This window comes from Tenrec ecaudatus, chromosome 7, assembly GCF_050624435.1.
Source record: "Tenrec ecaudatus isolate mTenEca1 chromosome 7, mTenEca1.hap1, whole genome shotgun sequence".
NCBI lineage: Eukaryota > Metazoa > Chordata > Mammalia > Afrosoricida > Tenrecidae > Tenrec > Tenrec ecaudatus.
Genome location: NC_134536.1, coordinates 97,989,981 through 98,005,116, shown reverse-complemented (window position 1 = coordinate 98,005,116; position 15,136 = coordinate 97,989,981). Strand labels below are relative to the sequence as shown.

The 15,136-nt window shown below is 37.6% G+C and overlaps 1 protein-coding gene across 2 annotated transcripts in view; it reads left to right on the top strand.

Moving 5' to 3' along the window:
• MYO6 (myosin VI) overlaps window positions 1-14,816 on the top strand; it is a 172,449-nt gene extending 157,633 nt beyond the window's left edge. For both annotated transcript variants that reach the window (XM_075554867.1, XM_075554868.1), the window contains 4 exons: window positions 3,653-3,756; window positions 4,774-4,905; window positions 9,901-10,116; window positions 10,821-14,816. In XM_075554867.1, the coding sequence (XP_075410982.1) occupies window positions 3,653-3,756; window positions 4,774-4,905; window positions 9,901-10,116; window positions 10,821-11,020 (652 nt within the window). In that variant the 3' untranslated portion in view covers window positions 11,021-14,816. The remainder of the gene's footprint in view (window positions 1-3,652; window positions 3,757-4,773; window positions 4,906-9,900; window positions 10,117-10,820) is intronic.
• Window positions 14,817-15,136: the final 320 nt, after the last annotated feature.

Genomic DNA, 15,136 nt, shown 5'->3' with positions numbered 1-15,136 from the left:
AGTCATTGTTATTTTTTTAAGTTTCAGAACACATGTATATTCTGCCAATCTACAAAACTGCATATTATGTAAATTTACTTCCTTTTTCAAAAGAAAAAGAAGCGATAATAATTTTCAGCTGCTCAGTTAGAAAAGACTCCTGGAAGTGCAAGAAAAAAGAGATTTTTGTGTTAGTTTATTGAATGGTGGTTTAAGGAAGCAGAAAAGAAAAGAAAAGATTTTGGAATAAGTGTTACAGCACGATTTCTGGGAAGGGAAGCAGCGAGACCTTGCTGACACACAGCTGGCTCTCTTGAGCAAAGCAATTAAGAACAGAAAGCCACATGGAAAATCACTCGTCACAGCTTTTGAAAAGTAGAGATCATACCACAAGCCTAAACCAGCTTTCAACCATAATGGTGGAAGAAGGGCCACTGGCCACACGCATTATTCTTTTGCCAGTCTTATATGTGATTAATCATAACTCTGCTTAGCAATTTTTAACTGTATAGGGTGCTATTTTTTATTTCTCTAAATGAAAGCATAAACAGACCTTTCAAAGGTGCAAAAACACTGTATTTCCTTGTTAAGCTCAACATTACAGGAATGATTTTCTTTACTTCAAGAACAGTTATACAATTTCAAATGTCATTTTTTTCAGTAACAGTCTCATTACACATCTGTGACTTGATAGTTTACCAAGATTGCTAGTTTCTTCCAAAATGTAAACTGATGAGATCAGATATGGATAAATTAGCTCATTTTCTGACTGTCCCTGTTCAGGAGAACTTGCTTTGCAAGTAATAAATCATCCTTTGAGCATGTTGTCCGGAGAGCCGAGTCCCTGGAAAAGGACAGCCTGCTCAGTAAGAAGGGGAACAGTGACAGAGAGTCAGGTCCTCACCGAAATGACTGACACAGCGGCCACCACAAGGGGCTCAGGGATAGGAATAATAGTGAGGAGGGGGAAGTACCATGCGGTGTTTTGTTCTGTTGTTCACAGGGTCGCTATCGGTTGGAACTGATTCGATGGCACTTAACTACAACAGAGATAATAGAGGAGAAATTCCTTGTGTGATAACAGAAGTAACATGTTAGCCCATATACTATTTCTGCATCTTTTCCTGTCTTAAAATGTGATATGTTTTCATTCTTCCTCTTTTTCATTGAACTTAAAATTTTGTCTGCAGCTTTTTCTTGGCGTATCTTTTAAAAATCATTTTATTGGGGGCTCCTACAACACTTATCACAATCCATCCATTCATTCATTGTATCAAGCACATTTGTACATTTGTTGCCATCATCATTTTCAAAACATTTGCTTTCTACTTGAGCCCTTGGTATCAGCTTCTCATTTTTTCCATACCCTCCCCCACCCTCCCTCCCTCCCTCCCTCCCTCATGAACCCTTGATAATTTATAATTTTTTTTTCATGTCTTATACTGACCGATGTCTACCTTCACCTGCTTTTCGGTTGTCCATCCCCCAGGGGAGAGGGTTACATGTAGATCATTGTAATCGGTTCCTTCTTCCACCACCTTACCCTTACCCTCCTGGTATCACTACTCTCATTATTGGCACTGAGAGGTTTATCTGCCCTGGATTCCATGTGTTTCTGGTTCCTGTCTGTACCAGTGTACGTCCTCTGGTCTAACAGGATTTGTAAGGTAGAATTGAGATCATGATAGTTGGTGTGTGTGTGGGGGGAAGCATTTAAGAACTAGAGGAAAGTTGTATGTTTCATCGGTGTTATACTGCACCCTGACTGGCTCATCTCCTCCCCATGACCTTTCTGTAAGGGGATGTCCAGTTGCCTACATTCACAATGATATGATTTTTTGTTGAAAAATAAGTTTCAATATATTATATAAAAAATTTTCAAAACCATTTTATTGTGAACTAATACACATATATCATTCCATAGTTCAGTCACATACAGCAGTATTGTACATTTGCTACCACAGTTAGTTTCAAACATTCTCTTCCTTCTTAACTTTGATATCAGCTCCCCGCTACCTCCCCTTCCCCATTGTACCCCTCAGGAACCCTTAGTGTACTCATTATCTCTGTAGGTTCATCAATCTTGAGTACCCAAAATCAGAAAAACATAAAAAATTCACGAGAGCTACTATTCCCAACAACAAAATACATTAAAAAAAAGCCCAATATGAACCTCCCCCAAACAAAGCAAAACAGAAAATGTGGAAAACCAGATCAGGACCAACATGTATCAGAGGTGGGATCATGTGACAAGGTTTTAATTATCTAGTCATGTTCATCATTTTGCTCTCTTAAAATCATCTCTCCAATACTCTCTGGTAACCAGTCTATTCCCATCCCTCTATTATGGATAGAGGGAAATCACCAGAGACTTCTTTCCTGTGGAGGTCTTGCAAATCTTGGGTTTCTACCGTCATCCATAGCCTTCTGCAAACCAGATTCTCACATTTTAGGCTCTGATGCTATTCTCTCTTTTGGCTTCAGATTATATGATTCCTAATCCTTTGGTCACTGATACTAGTGTTGACATCTCACTTCAATGGCTGCTCCTTTGGCAAACAGCCTTTAAGACCCCAAACTCTATTCTGTCTTAAATTAGCTAAATAAGGATCTCAAATTATCTACATTAAAACAAACAAACAAAACAACAGCCTTAAGCACCAAGCGGCATTGTTTTGAAAAAGCTGATTTAATGTGCGTGCTTTAGCTTTCTTTTCTCTTTCCCCACACAAATGTTTGACACGTGGGGCAAGAGCCAGTCCTCGAGCCCTTTGAAATGCCCGTTTCTGCCTCATTTGCTGAATAAACTTTTTCTCTCACCCTGCCATTTACTAGTTATCGTTGCCCACCTAACACTCAAGAAGGTGTCATTTTATCTGCTTGTAGCAGTTTTCTTCATGGCGACATTATGAAGTCACAAGGTTTCAAGTCCCTGGCAGCGCGCGTAGTCTTTCAGCGACTCACCTGTGAACTTTGCAAGTGCCCAGGGCATTCTGGGGGAAGTTGTCCATCTGTAGCTTTCAGTTGGCTCTGCAGGTGGTTGAGCAGTGTGGTGTAGTTGCTCATAAACCATTAATGTGGGCTGCTAACCACAAGGTCAGCCATTCAAACCAACTAACTGCTCCAGGGGGGTCAGATGAGGCTCTCTGCTCCCTTATAGATTTATATTCTTTGAAGCCTTATGGAGCAGTTCTACTCTGTCCTGTGTAGGGTCTCTATAAGTTGGAATCCACTTAAAGGCAATGGGTTATTGTTTTACTTTTCTTTTAGTGGATTTTGTATTTTACTGATGTTTCAAGTATGTTGAGGATTTTCCTTTTGATTGCCAGAAAGCTATCTAAATGCATTTTCTACTGCAGGAGTTCATATAGGCACTAGAATCAGTAATGCCATTGAAACGTAGAGCATGGAGGAAGTGTACGGTATAGAATACTGATTGAAAATTCTCATTTAAAATCAAGCATGATTATTAAGAAGTGTGGTAGAAAATTTTAATTTACACTTGCCATTTTTGTGTACACCATTCTTTAGTCTCATCTGTCAAGGACACACACATGATTGTATGTTTTCCTAGTAGCTTTTTCCATTTCCCAAATTTATGCTGACCTTCTTTGTAGTCAACATCTCATTTATATTTCTGGTATAAATATATAAAAATATCTAATAATTACAGAGGTCCTGCTGTACAAGCTACCAAAGCAGCTGCCGGTACCAAGAAGCATGACCTTAGTAAATGGAAATATGCAGAGCTGCGTGATACCATCAACACTTCTTGTGGTGAGTGCTGGAGCGGACTGCAGTGGGAAGGGCCCATCGCTGAGAAAGCAAGTACCTGGAGTGGGGTGCTGTGTTTGTTGTCCTTATATGTGAATCAGCTTAACCTACCCTCTATCTCTACTTTGCTTTTGACATCAAGACCTAGCTTACTCACAAAGCCAGAAGAAAGACGAGCTTATTCAGTCTGTTTTGTGTATCTCTGGAATAGGTTGACAAGGACAAGCAAAGACAGATTACGGTTTGGGTTATATTAATGACCGACCCTTTTAAAGTTACTCATACTAGTGAAATGTTTAATATCAGAATATATTGATCTGTGAATGCAAAGTAAGATAATAATGGCCATCCTTTCTTTGTAAAGCCAGTTTTCTTCCAAGGGAGCAATTAGAGTACAATATCATATGCCACATAGTCATTTTCAGGTTTAAATCATGGTATTTAGGTTCAACATACTACAACTAGGAACTAAGTTGTCAAAGCTTGTACCAAATTCGTCACTGATTTTGTTTTCTTTCCTCACTGATTTTTATTGGCATAATTACAAATAACAATCACTGTTACAACAAAAAACGTGCTGCACATAACTATAAGTTTGTATTTGAACACTGTGACTTTTTATTATATTGCCAAGGTCTCGGGCTTTGTATAAGTCCCTTAATGTCTCCAATTAGATTTACCGTAAATACTCGAGTATAAGCTGTGCTTTTTAGCACATCTTTAATGCAGTTTTTGTGGTAAAATTAGGTGCCTCTAGGCTGATATTCGGGTTGGCTTATATTCAAGTATATATGGTACTCACCTAAAAAAGCCTATTTAACCTGTGATTTTGTGTGGAACAAATTTCAGACGATAGTAGTAAAGTGTAGCAAATGCCTACAGAATGCTCACCTCTCTCTCCTGAGAGCTTATATTTGATTTAGTACTATTAAAAACAAAAACCATGTATATTACAGATAATTAATTGGGAGATGATTTATTTAAAATGCTCATTTCTTTCTCTTTCTATGCACTTGATAGATATTGAGCTCCTGGCAGCTTGCAGAGAAGAATTTCATAGGAGACTAAAAGTGTATCATGCTTGGAAATCCAAGAACAAGAAGAGAAATACAGAAACAGAGCAACGTGCTCCAAAGTCTGTTACTGACTATGGTAAAACCAAATCTGTATTTTTAAGTCTTCTCAAGTATATGGATATAATTGCATATAGCTATATGTAAGACATTTGGGTAAAATGTACACATAAACAATCTTTGTTCAGAATTGTGACTCTTTGAACCTAACATAAACATAAAGACCTATCTTTTTTTTAAAGACCTATCTTTTATAAGCATTATTTCTCTTGAATATGTATGAGCAGGCTTCAAAAAATTCAATGGAAAATTTCAGTGTATTTCAAGTCTATATTTTCATAAACATTTTTAACTTCCCTTATATTTAAATATTCAATAGAATATGCCATATCTGTTTAGAAATACTGAATTTACTTGTTTTAATATATTTAGAGGTAAAATTTTTTCTTATCTACTGAAGAGCTTATAGATAGAATTGTGAATACATATTCTTATCATGTAGATATACACATAAAGATTATATGTGAAAATATAAACATCATGAATCTTCTACTTTACATGTGAAATGAATTTTGCTTGTGGAAATAATTTTTATTTTTGAAATATATTAATATGTTCAAAACCAGATCTTGTTATCTAAACAAAAGCTTTTTTCTTATTTAGAAGAACAAAAGAGTAGGTGAAGAAAATTTTCTGAGCATTCCACTCAAGTATATGAAACGATTTAGGAATTATTTAAGAACATAGTCCAATGTGATTTGTATACAATTTACATAAATTTAACCTTGAGAGAATTAGTTTATGGACCATTTTTAGATCCATTTTAGGATAGAAGTAACTTCTAATTGAAAAATATGCATTGCATGTGTGTGTATGTATACCTATTTATACATACACACACACACACACAATTTCATATAAAGTGTTTTGACCCAGGAATATAGTCCCAAGGGAAGGTGGTAGGAAGCACACTGCCAAATGGCTCCACTGACAACAAGCTGTCCTGGTCCCTTTCCTACCAGGAACCGAACTTGTGTGTTGTTGTGTGATGTTTAGAAAGACCGGGACTCATCATGTATCAGAAGAATAAATAATGGCAACATCTGATTAACAAAAATATAAATTAGTATTGTACAATTCTATTTGACGTGATTGAAATTTGTAATGATATATGTGCTCCAAATCCCCCAAAGTAAAAAAAAAATTCAAAGAAAAATACATATAAATGAGTATTGCCGACTTTAAGAGGAGGAGCACAGTGAACTCCTGTCCCGATGAGCAAGGAGCCTCGGGCCGCCTTTCTGTCTGCCCTCATTTCACTTACTGCAGGGATGGGTTTTCAGAACTACAGTTTAAAGGTCACATGCCCACTTTTCACGTGTTGACTATCTGTCTGCTTGTCTCACGTTTCACATTCACAACAATAGAAACAACCTCTGATTGCTTTTCTTATTAATGGCGCACATTCAGCAGGAGGATATGGCAAGGTGTGAAGCATGGTGACTGGTAGTTACGGCTGTGTCAACTGACTGGGCCATGATTTTCACTCGTTTGACAGATTTGAAATGATGTCATTTGCTAGTTAGGTGGTGTTGTAATTGCCAATTATGTAATGACAAAATGTGGCAGTTTATGCAGTGATGGAATCTGTTAGTATGCAGTGATGCTAAGTTGGAAGTTATGTGATGATGGAATTTGTTAGTATGGGATGATTGTAATTTGTCACTTGGGTGATTTAAAGTAGTCATCTTCGATTTTTGCGTAACACTGATTTTTGAATAACAACCTGGCCTTTGGATCCTAGCTATATTGATAAGTGAGGAGTGGGTATATCTAATTGTGTAAACCAAAGATATTGAAAGATATTTTTATTTTATAGTTCCAGAAACAAAAAGTCCTGAATTTAAGATTTATCACTTTGAATAAATTATAATATACTTTGTTTTAAAAAGTATTGTATTCCAAAAGCATTTCAGGTTTTTCCTTGGCCAAAGAATATAATTTTAAAAATCAGATATTATAAAAATCAATTATATCAAGCAAACCTGTACATATGTTGCCAAAAGGACATAATTTTTTGATGAATTTAAAAGTCACTATTTTTCCTTTGAAAATCTGGTGTTGTTTAAAAGACACTATAATGTCTGTCATTGAATCATGGTGTTGGACTTTTATTTTGGCTATTTCTGTCACAAAATTCAGAATGAAATGTAATTTAAAATTTTTGATCCCATTCATATGTGCGCCAAAAAAGAGTTTCAAAAGCACGATGAATCAAGTAGCTAAAAACTCAGTAAGCAGCACTTGTAGTTTCTGAGACTATTTGGCTTGTAGATTACATAGTTACTTGTTAGTCACCACCTCAAATGCTGGGAAAGATTTAGTCATTAGAACAATGCTCATGTAACAGTTTTGGCATTTTTATATTTTATTCAACATAAAATATTTGTTCGCAGATTTTGCACCATTTTTGAACAATTCACGTAAGTCCAAGGTGGTAACTCATGAGCTAACTGGAAGATGGGTTAAAATACTTTATAAACTACTAACGTCTTTTAAACTCCGTTTTGCTACAATTTTAAGTGTACAACATTAGTGGTTGATTTGTAAGCAAATATATTTTAATTTGTCATGTTTCTTGTATTAGAACTCTATAGACGCAAAACAAAATCGAACTCATTTTATCATATTGCTCTTCTTTAGAAAAATAACATTTTAAGTTGTGCTTATACACTATCTTATTGTAGCAAAACTCTCTTAGATGGGCAGCTCATCTTTTAGAATGGACACTAACTAGGTGCTGGTTTCAAATACTATTTTCGGTCACTGTGACAGGACGTCCGTTTGTGTGCTAACGGGGACAGAGCCCTGGCATCGTAGGCCCTTCTGCTCCTGCTAAGGTGCAGAGCCTCGGAAACCCAAAGGACAGGTCTGCTCTGTCCTGTGGCGTGTCTGAATTGGAATTGGCTCACTGGCTGTGAGATGATAACGTGCACAGCGGCAGTATGATAGCCGTGAAGGAGGAAGGGATTATCCTGTTACTTTACTAGCTTCCTGTGATGCACATCTTTCGGCATTTAAAAGCATTAAGTCCCCTGAATCCACTGCCATTGAGTCAATTCTGACTGACAGCGACCACAAAGAACTGCATCACAGTTTCCTGGACTGAACCTTCTTAGGAAAGCAGGCTGCCACAGCTGTCTCCCGTGGAGTAGCTGGTTGACCGGTTCCCAGCACCCACCAGCCTTGACGGGCAGGGGAGAGCTCTCACCATTGTGCCACCAGGCCTCTTCAGGCCGCAGTAGTGTACAGTAAATTTCTTGTGAAATCAGTTGATGAGTAGTCATGATTTGGCAAAGTGCCATATTCACCCAACTACTAGTTGCACCCGTTTTGTATTTTTAATTTCAGTTTGTTTCAAATAACTTACAACACGACCTGTGCAACGTATTTCACACTTTCGGAGAAAACGGGCCGATAGGAAAGAAACAAGTTTTTCATGTCTATCTTTGTACTGTGCAGGCTTTCCTAGCAAAAGAGCAGTCCCTGTCCATCAGGAGAGAGGCTTCCTGATGGTTTCTTAGTTGTTGACCCCTGCCTTACATGCGGAGGGCGCTTATTTTCCATGTGCCTTGAAGTTACCAAAGAGCAGGGGCAGTAAATCCCGAGTGAACACCACTCTGAGAGTAAGTTTCTTCTCAACCAACATTGGGGTCCAGGTCACTACCGACGATGGAGAGAAAGACCTATTTAACTGTTTGAGCTGTTGGAACTTTCCTCCTTTTAAAATGTTAGTGTATTTTCCCGGCAACGTAAGTAATTTTCTGAAAACCCGAGAGGGGCCCACCGTGGGGGCGGGGACCAAGGCAGACAAGGCGCGTTTCTGTTCATATGCTAAAGGGATGAGGGCTTTTAAAGTCACTAACAAAACGGGGCTCCTTTCTGTTCTCCTTGGGCAAGTAGCTTTGCCAGCTGCTTTGCTAGCTGCCTTGTGCTTTCTCTGTTTTGCAAATAAATTCATTTGCCAGGCTTTTGCTCTTTCTTGATGTAAAAAGTAGAAGAGTATTTTTATCTTTTCACTATTTGGAAATTTTCACAAAGGCCAGGATACTGTTATTGGCATATATCAGATATAGTGTATCATTTTTCACCGATACATTTAGCCTTTAAGTAAATTGTTGGTACACGTTTAAAGCTGTGAGTATAGAGCATATTAGACAGGCTAACAAAAAATTGTTAAAATTGTTGCTAAGGATGGAAAGTCATTGCCCCAGAGGAATATTTACATTTCCTGATAAAATGAAAACAGAACTATTCAGTAATGAAAATTGAGCAGTGAAAGAAAGATTGGTATGAATGCTGTTCCCCATACCTGTAGAAAAACAAGGACTTTCCTAAGGGAACCAAGTATTATACACTCTCCAAATGCTTTTGTGGATTTTAGACTAAGAAAAAGTTGATTTCAGAGCAAGGAAATATCTTGGAGGGAAAGTTAACGCATGTGCTCTGTGTGTGTGTGTTGTGTTTATTGTCATTGGGTTGTCTAAATAGCATTAATAAAATATTTCTATTTGGTTAGACATTTTAAATGACAAAATTATTTGGTAAATAAAATTTTTTGGTGTTTCTTATGGAAATTGTGGTTCCATGGACCTATTTTTATTGTTAATTATTGTTCATTTTTGTTTCATCATAGTCCTATAAAAGTTGCTTTGCAATCTCTAGTTGAACTATTTGGAGGGAGCATATGAATCTGGTAGATAATACTAGGTTTTCTCTCTGCCACGTGAGTTTATTGTAGGTTACTGTAGGCATTTATGGGTTTAGTGGTGGTGATTGTGTGTGTGTGTGTGTGTTTGCATTGCTGGGGAATATCTTTAGGGAAAGACAATGCTAAGAAGTTGTAATCTTAATTATATTTATAATAAATTATCATTTACATTTTGTTTAAAATTTGTGCTAGGAACCTCTCTGCCTCCTTGGGAGTTTTTCCCCCTGGGTGCATTTTAGGACCAAAGGTCATTTTCCTTCTCCCTTGGGCTGCCAGTGTAACTTTCCTTGCCCTGTGTCACAGCTCAGCAGAACCCAACCGCTCAGCTCCCTGCCAGGCAGCAGATCGAAATGAACCGGCAGCAGCGCTTCTTCCGCATCCCCTTCATCCGCCCTGCTGACCAGTACAAAGACCCGCAGAGCAAGAAGAAAGGCTGGTGGTATGCCCATTTTGATGGGCCCTGGATTGCCCGCCAAATGGAACTCCATCCTGACAAACCACCCATCCTTCTTGTGGCTGGTGTGTATAGTCCACATAAAAATCATGTGGGAAACAAAAATGGATTATAACCCTCTGAAACATTATAATATATGTGTAATAGTTCATTAAATTTCAGGCTTGAAGGGGTGGGGCATTGCAGTTAAAGCACATCTCCAATTAGTGGAGGGTGAGCTGGCTCATAAGGTGCACAATGGCTTGAATGTATTGCATCCACATAAAGAGCACAGACTTGCTGTTTGGCCTAAGATCCTTTCCATTGGTATTCATTGTATCTGTTGAATTATAATGGCTTGAGGAAGTAAGAATTTTTTATTCACCTCAACAACTTGTTTAATCAACTAAAATGTTAGTTTTGGAAGAGTCTTTGGTGGCAACACATTTAATTACTTCTGGTGAATTCACTAAGCAGATATATATCTTAGAGGGGAAAAAAGACCCACTGCCATTGAGCCAGCCGGGACTCATAGCCACCCTCTGCAGAGTGTGTGAGCCTGGATGTCTCCTGGGAGCAGAAACCTCATCTTTCTCCCACACGGTGACCTGGGGTTTGAACCACCAGCCTTGCAGTTAGCAGCCCAACTCTACTGTGAGCTTAGAAGTTGTAAACTAAAGACTTCTCGAATCACTTAGAATGAAGATCATTTGGGGCATGGAGTGATGTGAAAAATGATGTGAAGTTATCTGAGAAAGCGATGTGATTTTCTGATGTCACATTTTTGCAGGCAAGGATGACATGGAGATGTGTGAGCTCAGTCTCGAAGAGACAGGCCTCACTCGAAAGCGCGGGGCTGAGATTTTGCCAAGACAGTTTGAAGAAGTTTGGGAGCGCTGTGGAGGCATCCAGTATCTTCAGAATGCGATCGAGAGCAGGCAGGCGAGGCCCACCTATGCCACGGCCATGCTGCAGAATCTATTAAAGTAAACCGTGTCGTGAAGGCGTGTGTCCCAGCTGTTCCATCACTCCATGATCATGTTAGAGCTACCATACAAAGCGAAGAGATTTTATTAATCATGGGTTTTTGTTAATTTGCTTAAGGTTAATTGTGGTAGTGAATTTGGGACCTAAAGATTATTTTCCACTGTCTCTCTCAAACTTCCCATTATGATCACACTGAGTACCCTGGGTGGATTCTGGCATATCTCACTCTTTGCCAACCGACCACCATAAGTACACCCCTCATAATTGTTCTCAAAAAAATTAAATTTTAAAAAGTCCTAATACTTGTCTTTTAAGGATGACATAGTACCGTATAACTGGAATAATGAAACCTAAATTTAATTTTTTTTACAAGAATTAGGGCACTTAAAATGGCCAAGTCACTGATGTTTTGGTCTGGAAAGCTGTTTAATTTCTTCACTCTTTCAGAAATTCATGGACATTTCCCCAAAGGCGGAAGTTTTTATATTTTTCCCCTCTTTCCTAACATGCCTACGTCTGAGTAAAACAATTTTTCTAAGGTCTAGAGTTCTAGAAAGGACATTTGTGTGTTTGAAATACTCTGTAATAAAGGCAGTGCTTGCAGTATCCTGCACAGACGTTTTTTTCTTATCTAGTACAGTCTTGCTGAAAAGTTGTTCATTTTATGTTGGACAAAAAATAAAAAAGTAAATTCAGATAGTTTAAAATACCTGAAAGTTTTGAAATAACTTTTGTTTAGAATAGGTAACATATTTTTGGTGGCACTGTGATTTAACTGGATGAAATTCAAATAGTTTTTCAATTTCATTTCAATTACAATTTAGTATCAGAATATTGTCCAAGTTGTTTCATGTGTTTAAGCTAATGTTCTGCTTCAAACCTTTGTTGTTTCATTCCTACATTCTTTATTGGCCTTTGAGATTTGGGTACTAGTAGAGCTCTTTTATAGAATTTGTAATTCACAAGCCTTATATGTAGTAATTGCTTGTTTCACTAAGACCAAGAACGTATACAAAGAAGTTTTCTTCGTGTGCTGTTATTTGTGATCAAACGTCAGCTGACTCAAGCTTAATATTTATGACTTTCTTCTTAGGAATTTGGAGACAAAAAATGCATCATGGAATTGTGTTGACATAATTTTGAGAAGTCTTGTTTGTACTTTAGAATAAAATTAGAAAATAAAATTATTCTCTGTACTTTGTTCTTCTAATTTTTAAAGACCCTAGCCTTTGAATACATTCACAGTGATTTTTTTTCCTTAGAAAGGATACCTCAGTTAGGAAATATTTTCTGACTGATTAGATTGGTGTTTCTGAGCTATAAACACTATTTTAAGAACTGCTTCTCTGATAATATGTCTTAGTACAGAAATGTTAATTTATTATGACACTGTGCAAATCATTGTCTTCTATGAGAGAAAGCAGATGGTCCTGTCTATTGTATGAAGTACTGCACTGAGTCACCCACCTTTGGGTCACTTGGTCCCCATGGTCGGTGACAGAAGATGTGGTTATTGAAATAAATGACCGATTATCTCTCTTCTGATTTCTGGCCTTTAATCATTGTTTATTTGTATAAGGGAAGGTATAATAAAGCTTTGTTTCTAACTAGTCACAAATTTCTTCCTTGAAGAAAATTTAGTATCCAAATTGATTTTCTATGACTTACCCCTTTATCCTAGTTCCAAAAACTGTTTATGTATCCCTTAGATATATTAATAACCACTAGATAAAATTACTGAAACCATTGTAATGAAGTAACATTTTTAGCGACATAAGAAATATAGCATAGGAAAACCTTGTTACAAGTCCTTAGTTTTGACTCTAATAGTTAATAAAGGCATAGTTAATTATAAGTCATTTTGTTTCTAATTCTGTTACAAGACTATCCTAGAATTTATCTATCTAAAATAGTTTCCCGTGTTAATTTTGGCTATCAGGAGATTTGTCCTAATTCTCGTAGACTTTCCATAACCTACATATAGCAGATGGTCTGATTGCTGGAGAAAGTAGGACTTCATTGGACTTTTTAGGGATGTAGAACTCTAAAAAACATTAATGCAGCTGCTTTACTGTATTCATAATCAGGCCCCTAGGAGGTAGGAGAAAACTGTAGGAATCAAAAGTAAATTCATGTATTCATCAATCATTTTAAAATTACTTAAAAGTTTGAACCAGAAAATTCTTTTAATTCTGAAATGTTTGTCTTGCTCAATAGCAGTTCCTGCCTTAAGATATTCGTGCAGAGGTAGGTACATATAGATTATTTAGGTACATATAGATTTTTTAAGATGTGAGCATATAATACTTTCACCTTTGGTTCAGTTGCAGATATAATTCCTAATTGCACTGACAAATGAGGCCTGTATTGTGAGGTGTGGTATACCTTGAGAGAAGGACATTTCCTGAACCCACACAAGGCAAGAGAAACCCTACAGTTTCTGGGTTGTGAAGTTGTAGTGCTAAGATTTGTGAACTAGAAGCTGGAGCCCACACAAAGGGCTTGTTATTCACATTCAGTTTCTTCTGCAAATGACATTTTATAGCTAATTTTTTCCCAGTAAGATAACAAAAGAAAACCCTCCGTCTCCCCCACGCCCCCAACTAACCAAGAAAAGAGCATCTTTGGTGGAAAAAGAGTAGTGCTTGTGGAAGCTTGCCTAGAGAATAGAAAACCACAGGCCAGAAAAATAATGAAGATGTACTGTTTGTATCATTTCATTAATTAGGCATTTCTTGATAGGCATTTTCATTCACAGGTTATGTCTGTGGTTCTCAGGGTATCTGAATAGGTGGATCATTGGCTTCTTTACCCACAGGCCATGAAGAGTACTGTTGGATCTGCAGAATGAATACCGAATCAATCAGCTGGTCAATTCCTACGATGCTAGTGGCAGGCCTACTTCCTTTTATGGATGAGAGAACAGAGATCCACAGAGGTCAAACAATTTACTAGTAAATCATTAAGGAGATATACATGCCTTTCCCCCCAATTATATTGAGAAATAAAATAAGCAAATATTTTTAGTAGCTCCCTGAGAATTTACAAAGGGATTCTCTTAGCATTCTGTATCTTCAAGTGTGATAGTCTTTTCTATTATTTACCATTAATAAAAATTATTACATAATTTCTTCCAGAAGATAAACCAAAAAGGGAGAAGGGGGGCAAGGGATATAAAAAATAAGCAAAAACCAGGGTGAACAATTGTAAGAGCCTAGGCAGGAAGAGAGCGGTGGTGGAAGGGGAAGTTTTATGTGCCCACGAAGACTAACCCCCAGATGGGAAAAACATTGAGACATTTTAGGCACCAAAGATCTTATAGATGTTTGCTGTCTTTTACAACTGTGTGTAATTGAAGAGCATAATCTGTAGTTGTTAAAACTTGGGTCAAGATAGCAACCTGGCAGATTAGTCATTTGCTGCCGAGACGGCGCTGCCCCACTGGGGAAGGTCTACACCATTTAACCATTCTGCACACAGACTCATGAAAAGGTAAAGTGGAAATATTTTCAGCCCTACCTAGAGCCTGCCCATGCCTGGACCAGATATTTGAATAAAATCAGGTTTATTCTTCTGTCTTCATAAGATTTGAAATAAATTTGGGTAGTTCCAAAGTCTTTTGGGAGATAATCAAGAACACTCAATGCATATTCTCAATGAGAGTCTCTCCTACCAATTTGTACAGATGCAGAATCTCACCTTCAAAATACAAACGAGGCATGCTAATTGGTCATTTCCTTATACTTAAGAACATTTATTTAGTTGCAACTGTTAATTTTTCCTCATGCCATTAAAAATGTAAATCAGATTCTTGCCTAAGTTACTGATGTACCAGTAATACAAATAATAAATGCTTTCAATGGTGAACTTCCTCTTGCATCTTGTGCTTTTAATACAGCTAATAGCACATTGTAAACAAAGAATTGTAAATGTTGCACTTGTTGGCATCCCTCAAATGGGATGAATTGAAGATGTGGCATGCTGGTTATGGGGGGGGCAGGGGGGTGGTTTGAACCCCCAGCTGCCTCTAGGAGGAGGAGGAGGTTTTCTGTTCCCGTAAAGATTTATAGCCTCGGAAACCCAAAGGACCGGTTCTACTCTGTCATACAGGAGCACTGT